Consider the following 8,703-nt stretch of genomic DNA (forward strand, 5'->3'; position numbering starts at 1 on the left):
ACATCAGCTGCAGCCCATGTCATTATCGTCAGCCACATTTTATTTCAAAAAATCAATGTGTACTTGTCAAACAAAAATCACGAGACTGAAATGATTACTTGGATAACGCCATTATGTTGTATGTATGCCCGTTGTCTCAAGGCAAAATAACTCATTGTATTGCACCAAACCGTAAATTTGGCCAATGATTGAAGGAGTGCTGATTAGGCCTAATGCTCTAGGCAGCATGGTGTGTGGCCATAATGAAAATAAACTGCTGACCGGTATGGCAGGCGCCATAGCATCATAATTTTGTCGCTAACATCTTCATAGAGTAGTGCAATGGTGATTAGGTTTGACAAATAAGTAAATGGTACATGTTGCGAATTTTGTTTAGGAAAGAACTTGGAAGTTAAGGGGTTAAAGAAGCCCGGGTTGTAAAAATTAATCTCAAGCCTTCCACTATGTCACCACTCATAGCCCCGGTGTTTCCTTGTAACTTTGAATCACATGAATAAAGAAAAAACAATGATGCGTACGAGTCTGGCAGGCTACCACATCATTGCCATTTCGGTGTGTGGGCTGTTACGACTTTGCACCGCTGCACCACTATTACGACTTTGTGGTCCCGTAGCGCTCGTCACCCGTTTCGGGACAGAGCGTTGGTAGCGAAGACTCCGAGCCAGGCGTCGATGAGAATAACGAAAGGGACTTTATACACTATATACAGGTCATTGTACAGGACAAGATCGGATCGGCACTGGGGCCGAGAGCTCACACAAACGCGACTGTTCCCGCACGGCGACGTCCGGCGAAAACGTGTGACACATCTCACCCCAGTCGAGTGCGGCACTGTGCTCCCGGTGGGTCGGCGGATCCGGTTTTTCAGGCGGCGCGTCGCGACTTTTATAATCCCCGAGGAACCATTGTCACTCAAACGGCCCAATACAAAGTCAGCACTCGGCGGTCGTCCGAGAGGTCCAACCAGCGAACGTGCTGGCCACACGGTTCAAAGTTCGCGCGCGCGGTGACCTCCATGCAAAAGGAGGTGCGGCGCCGGGCTGTCTGGCACTTGTGTGCATGTCTGAACACGCTGCTCGCCGATGCTTCTCCGCAGAGCACCGCTGCCTGACGGCTCAGCATCTTGACTTGTGAAGGGAGAATTACGGCGCTCGCAGGATAGATTCTGCATCTTGCAGATTCGGAATCCGGGCTTGTGGTAATGGCACAACAGGGCACACTTTCTGTGTGGTTACTGGACAGAACAGGGTAAGCTTGTGCGTAGACAGAAAGCTCCAAACTGAATTTGCATGACACAACCTAAATTTTGTGCAAGCTTCATGTAGTCAAAGTTGCAGGTGACATATGAGCTGCACTTCATGGCATCACATTGATGGCTTATTGCAAAGTGCATTCACTGAAGCATCTTTTGCTGAAGCACAACACCAAGCGAGTTCACAAACAAAAACTATTTTTTCTTCCAAAATTTTTTTTACAGATTGCTCGATTATTCAGGCGTCCTTGCACCTCTCAGTGTCTAAAATATCAGTCACTGATTGATCTCAATCTGCGAGTATGAGCATGTTTATCCAACACGATCTGTGTGCATTCCGGTGAGTGCTTGGTTCGATTTTCACACATGCTCTCAGACTTAAAAATTTGCACTCTCACCTTCTTCATGCACACTGCAGTTGTCACTGTTCTGTTTATCCACATTCTTTATAGGCTCCAGACAGCCTGCACAAACAGTGACTGTGTGCCATGGGAAGGCTGCACATCGCAAGGCACTCGCCACTACTCGAATACCCATGTGCAAGCTAGCGCTTTGATACTGTTGGCGTATGCATCACGTTGCACAGCAACGATTTGCTTCCCTCACGCAAGAGTGCACTAGACTCCTCATTCTTCCTTTGTGGCAGCTAGCACTTCGAGGCACTATATGACATTGCACCACATTTGGCATCAGCCTAGTTTACCTAGTGCACTACCTTTGGAATCAGCCCAAATCGTAACAGAAGAGGTACTGTGACAATAAAACATTACCACAATAAACCAGTCATCATACCTTGTTGTCCAGCCATCCTCATTGTGTTGTCACCTTGCCATTGCCATCACAGATACGTTTGTGCTAAAAGACAATTGCTCATCCTATGCTAACCTTACATGGACATGTGCCGTCTGGTAACATTTTCCTGTTGTGTTGTGTGCAAAATGCTTCATATAATCTTGATTCCCAGATTGCAAGAAAACAGTGCAAATAAAACATGGACTGAGGAAAGGACACTACACTTGTCCTATGTGTCATGTCCTTTCATCAGTCTGTGTTTATTTTGCACTACTTGCTTTCTGTACAGTAAAACCTTGTTATAGCAAAGTTGAAGAGGAGCCAGAATTACTTTGGTATATCCATTATTGCATGTACTACGCTATAGGGATTTCACAAAGAATTTCACTTACTTTGTCATATTTGTTATTTAGTAATATCCCATGTCGTTATAACGAGGTTTGAGTGTATGTGATACCATGCAAGGCAAATCCCTCCCATTCTCAAATGACTCTGACAATGCGCATAACTTTTTGTGCCACAGTATACACCTTTACTTTTCCTTTGTTTCTTTCAGTATTTGCCACACACTCGTTCATCATTGTTGCCCTGAATACGCCATGTTTCAGGCATGCAGTATCTTTAAATTCACATGTGATATTTATTAATTGCATCTAATCTAAAGGGCTTGACATTGGCATTCCTCCTGTTTGTCTCTGGGGGAATATGTCCACACTGTAATGGCTCATGAAGTAATCCGGAATGTACAATATCCTGAGTGCTGAGTTAATCACTAAGTGAGGCCTATGCGTTGATGTTCACAGCAAGTTATTGTCTTTGTTGCAGCTTATGAAGGAGTTTCCCAGTATGAACCTCTTCAACATCCATGAGAATCTCATCGAAGCTCTTCTGGAGCTCCAGGCCTATGCAGATGTTCAAGCTGTTCTTGCCAAATATGATGGCAAGTTCATGCATCTTATTCACTTCAACTAGGATGTCTGATGAAGTTCTAGAAATTAAAATGTGGTCCTTAATATTGATAGAACCAAACATAATATTAGCAGTTGAACAAAGAATTCCAATTTTTAATTGGCACAGAAGGCTGCATAAAACTAGATAAAGCAGCACTACAATGTAAAACATTGTTGCTAACTTTACAGTTCCCCCACAAGCCGCTAAACATAACATAGATGTTAAAGCACGGTGCTTTTTCTTTTGGAAGACAGATTATATTTTATCAGTGCTCAATCTCTTTTCACTGTGTATTGCAGTGTGAAGATTTATGTTCAAAATTAGCACTGCATGCCACTATACAGCTGATTATGATACAGCATCATAATTCGACCTTGGCGGGACCGACGATATTGATCGAATTATCTGGCGGCTCAAATTAAACAACACGCAGAAAAAAATGCCAAAACACATTTTGCAGTTTTGCCCTATTTTAACACTAATGCCCATTTTATAAGTATATGAAGTAAAAAAACGAATGCAGAAATGACATTACAGTCCCTAATCGAAGTATCAATCTAACGCGAGTCTGATATTTAGCAAGCAAAATTGGCAAAGGTCTAATATATGTGGCACATTGGCGTTCGGTTTTCGAGTCAGCCTCGCTGCAGTGCACCGTTGTTATGTGGTGAAGCTTGACGCTATAGTTCTGTGGAAACCCGCAAGGTGGAGAGAAGTAATTAATAAAAGGAAAATGAGACATCCACCCAACGCAGCTAAGTGCTGCAAAGGAAGCCCAGATGGGTTCCTCGAAAAAAAAGCTTGCAAAGTTTTAGAATCAAGTAAAAATATGTCATCAGACATCTTGAGCTATGGTTATTGCTTGAAAATCCTCCTAGGGCAGGCCGAGAATAGCCATTTTTGACGAGAGATAACGTGTGATCTATGCACGCACTGTGTCCCCTCAGCTGTGCCGAGGTTGGGACGCTACTGCACTAAAAAGCTCGCCACAGTGGTTAGGCGCGTACTGGTCAAGTTCTATTTATCCGACGATGGCCAACTTAGAGATCGAAATAACAAAAGTTTGGGCCAATAGAAATGCATGGGTGCCTGCCAGGACCCTCAATCGGGATCAAATTAACCATAGTCAAATTAACAGAAACTGCCAGTCACGTACTAAACTGGTGTTCCATTTTTTGAAAACTTTGCTTGGTTAGGAAGCAGTTTGTCACGACTTGATAAAGCATTTATACATACTACTGTAGAAATAAATGACGAGTTCTGATGGCATGAGCCACATGATGATCACCTTGATAAAAAAGAAGATAAATTGATGCGGTTAGGGCTTCACTTCCTTTTATCTGCACTTTTATGCCGATGCACAGTCACTGTCGTGCTTACTTTTCACTGTTTCCAGCAAAGGGCTACAGAAACACGAATGTGACCACAGGTAGAAAATTTGTTATCAAAAATGTTTACCTGGCTTTTTTCTTTTTTTCATGCAGCCTCTATGGTAGTGGTGCTGTAGACAATATGGCTTGTGTTGCCGTTAAGAAAATCTACTGTTAGGCCCTTGAAGGCCAACCACAACTAAATATTGAGCAGCGTTTTTTTAAAAGCATGCATCACAAAAAGCTAATAAAAACAAAACTGTTTGACACCGACAATAAAAAAAAAAAGAAAAGTCGCCATTACCGCTCACCGGAAGTAACGCACAAAGAGCCAGCACAACTTCTTGGCACAGCTGTGATGCACTGAACATTTGTCATATCTGCTGACCACTAGGTGCACGTGTTGTCTGCTTAGGTGCCATTTGAAGGATCTTGGCAAGAAAAATCAGACACTTATGCAGCCCTGCAGCTTTAAAATTGCTTCAAAAGTACCCGCCGTGGTTGCTCAGTGGTTATGGTGTTAGGTTGCTGAGCACGAGGTCATGGTACCGAATCCTGGCCACGGCAGCCGCATTTCGATGGGGGCGAAATGCAAAAACACCTGTGTACTTAGATTTAGGTGCATGTTAAAGAACCTCAGGTGGTTGAAATTTCTGGAGTCCTCCACTACGGCATGCCTTATAATCAGAAAGTGGTTTTGGCATGTAAAACCCCATAATTTTATTTTGCTTTAAAAGTATAAACTCATAACCAATTTAGCCAAAGTCAAATTTTATTGCAGTTAATTGCCCTTTAAGCTTCAGCTTGTTAGTGAAAACATATATATGATTGCTGTAATTTTAGAAACAGAAATCTCTCAAGCTTACCAACTCATTTTGTTGGTCACTTTTATTGTGCTTAACAGTGAGGAGTACCTTTTTCATATTTCTGCTAAGGAAAGTGCAGTTTAATGAATAACAATTTTATATTGGGTTTGGACAAATTTCAAGCACCGTGTGTTGTACTGACTGAAGCACTGTGCAAGCTATTTCGTCCATGATAGGGAGCTCTGGTAGTGAGTCTAAAGAGAATGTTCTCAGAAACTTGCTGACATTGCAAGACTTGACCTAGTGTAATAGTTTTTATAGATATTCATTTAATGCTCTGTGCAGACATCAACCTTCCCAAGTCAGCGAGCATCTGCTACACAGCAGCTTTGCTCAAAGCACGTGGTGTAGCTGACAAGTTCTCAACGGAAGCTGCTGCACGTCGAGGTTTGACAGGTCCCGAGCTGAATGCAGTAGAGGCTGTGCATCGAGCCGTTGAGTTCAACCCGCATGTGCCCAAGTACCTGTTGGAAGCCAAAAGTCTCATCTTGCCACCCGAGCATCTTCTCAAGCGTGGCGACTCTGAAGCACTTGCGTATGCGTTTTTCCACTTGCGCCACTGGAAGCGGGTTGAGGGGGCTCTCAACTTACTGCACTGGTCCTGGGAGGGGACATTCCGGATGCTGCCGTACCCTCTGGAGCGAGGACAGCTCTTCTATCCATACCCGGGCTGCACAGAGGCAACAGACCGTGAGCTCTTGCCACCCTTTCACGAACTCTCTGTGTATCCGAAGAAGGAGCTGCCATTCTTCATCCTCTTCACAGCAGGACTGTGCTCCCTGACAGCCCTGCTGGCCCTGCTGACACACCAGTATCCAGAGCCCGTGGGTCTGGCAGCACGCACACTTCTGGCGTGGCTTGCTTTGCCTCTGGGCTACGTGTTGGACAAGCTGGAAGCACTCCTGCCCTCCAGCTTGCTTCAGCAGCTGTCACGGATCTGACTACCTACAATCGTCATGCCACATACCTCATCTCACCGCCCATTTGTGCTCATAGTAGCCATGGGAGACCCCACCCCATTACATGTATGCATGTGTGTGCACAGCCGAGTGGATGCTTCTCATTCTCTGTGGGTTTTCTCGAGGCTGTAACTAATCCATAAAGAAATGCCTAGTCAACTAAACCTATGCGTCTACATGTGTTGCATCGTCGGACCATTATGCATACTCTTCAGGAGCATTGAACAAAGACAACCAGCGCACAGCATCGGTATGGCTAAGTACGCAAGTCCTGGGCAAGCTGTTACCTTAGTCCTTAGCTGCCACACGTGCGATGTCCCTTGCACGTGTGGCATCGTTATGGTGACTTGCCCTGGCGTGGCTGCAGTACTGTCTACGTACATTGTGTGACAGGATCCACACTGAGCCAGAGCCACAGACGGCATTCAATCCAATTCAGTCTCGCGATACGTATAACACGTATGTGCAGTGCTGCCACCTAGGGAAATTTTCCTAAATCTAAACATTTTAAGCCTTCTTTAACGAAAACACAGATTTGTTCAAATCTAGGGAAATAACTGACGATGTGGCATGTTTTTATTGCAGTCCCCTCAAACTAACTTCACATTAGCATGTGAAGTATCTCTTGATCTTAAGCAGCGCAGTGAACCGATCTCACCTAGCAAACGACAGGATGTAGATGGCCTGGTTCCTTTAACGAAGTGCTCCTAGTCAGATTTTGCCGTTCTTACCTCTAGCACTCTGATGTTTGTGCACTCTGAATTAAATATTTATATGTACTCAGCAAAACCTATGTATGTGAGAACATTAAACAAAGCAGCACGGACACATACACCTAGCACAACAATGTGGTCATGGCACTGAACAGCTGACTGCACTTGTCCGATGGCAGGACAGCAGGATTCGAACACAGGACCTCTAGTACAGAAGCACAATATTATGCCATGGATGAGCAGGCTCCCGACACTGCCCAGACGAAGCGTCAGATGGGATGGATGGGTAGGTGGGCGGGTGGATCCTTTAAATTGGGCGATGGAACACGCCACCTAGATGTGACTAGTAATACATTTTATTCTTAGTGGAAGGTGAAATTTCACCCTTGCTTTGATTTTAACCACCAGTCAGATAACCTCCATGTCGTTATTTCTTCCTGCTTAAAGTGTATTTTGCCTCCATTGTTCCTAAACCCCAGTGGTTTGAAAAAAAATCACCACTATTGCTTTAAACTGTAGGGCAAAGCCCTTTACAAAAAAGTATCGGGTCTTCCGCCATTTCCTCCTCTCCACATGCACAGCATAGCGTGTCTACCCTTTAGTACTTGACTCAGTACGTCTTAGTCTGCAGTACTCTTTTAGTTGTTACACATTTTTCATGTTCCGTTAGGTATTCAGCCCCATTGTTTATCTACTTGCCAAGATATTCGTACTTATCCACTACCTCCAGCATAACCTCCTGTATTCTGTGCTTGCTGTGCTGATTATCATTAAAAATGACTGCCAATCTTTTGTTACTAAACTTCAAGCCTAATCAATCTCCCTCTTTACTGTAGATGTCCATCAATCCCTGCAAATCTTCCTTGTTGTCAGCTTTAGGTACTATATCATACGCCTACATCAGTCCATTCCATTCTCCTGCATCCATTCTCCTCGCTTGTGAAAAGAAAGGTTGAGGCCAAGTCAGCTCCTCTCTAATTTGGTGACTTGGTCTCGGATACAACATGAACAACAGAGATGAAGGAAGGCACCCTTGCCTAAGCCCCCACTGCATCTCCATAGGCTCAGATACCTTTTGTTCTCATTTTTAAAGCACCTTGTTACTTTTATACATGCATTTTAAAAGGTTATAGTTATTCCATCTTCCGCATCTAGTGTGCCCAGTATGTCCCACAAATCCTCTTAGATTACACTGTCATCCGCTCCCTTGATATCAAGAAATGCCAGCCATAAGGGCCTGTGTACCTTGTTTTACATACGTATATACACGCATTTTATGTATGTATGTAATGTTACGTTAAGACTCAGTTACTCTTTGTGTATCAAACCATCCCCATGTTTGTGAAATTTGGTGCACAACCAGAAGGACGACAATGGCTTGGAGGTAGCTCTCCTGTCGAGAAGTTGCCATGTTCCATAAGGAGGATGCATCAACTCTTGCAGCCAATTTACACATTACCACGTGAAAGCAGCAGCTTGTAAAGAACACATGACACAAATTATATATTTGTCGCATGTCATTTTAAAGCGACATCATTAACATCGGAATTGGTGTTAAGGTCGGTGCACAATATATGCATTTAATTTAAACAGTCAAATATGCAGGAGCTTGGAATATGGTTGAATATTCTTGGAACTGCTTTGGTCATACAAAAGTCAATGCTTTCTTTTTGGTGTCGCCATTCTTGGTTCGGTTTCTTTTTTCTTTTTTTGCAAATTATGGATTGGCAGGGTTCATGCCATGTGCTTCGATCGCGATTCCTCTTTGTTCGCACATTATAACAGCACACAGCCATGGCC

General features: G+C 43.8%; 1 protein-coding gene across 2 annotated transcripts in view; it reads left to right on the forward strand.

The window, feature by feature from the left end:
* Positions 1-6,354, forward strand: part of LOC135904026 (suppressor of tumorigenicity 7 protein homolog) — a 55,867-nt gene extending 49,513 nt beyond the window's left edge. For both annotated transcript variants that reach the window (XM_065434588.2, XM_065434586.2), the window contains 2 exons: positions 2,870-2,984; positions 5,517-6,354. In XM_065434588.2, coding sequence (XP_065290660.1) covers positions 2,870-2,984; positions 5,517-6,172 — 771 coding nt within the window. In that variant the 3' untranslated portion in view covers positions 6,173-6,354. The remainder of the gene's footprint in view (positions 1-2,869; positions 2,985-5,516) is intronic.
* The last annotated feature ends 2,349 nt before the right edge of the window (positions 6,355-8,703 follow it).

This window comes from Dermacentor albipictus, chromosome 5, assembly GCF_038994185.2.
Source record: "Dermacentor albipictus isolate Rhodes 1998 colony chromosome 5, USDA_Dalb.pri_finalv2, whole genome shotgun sequence".
Lineage (NCBI taxonomy): Eukaryota > Metazoa > Arthropoda > Arachnida > Ixodida > Ixodidae > Dermacentor > Dermacentor albipictus.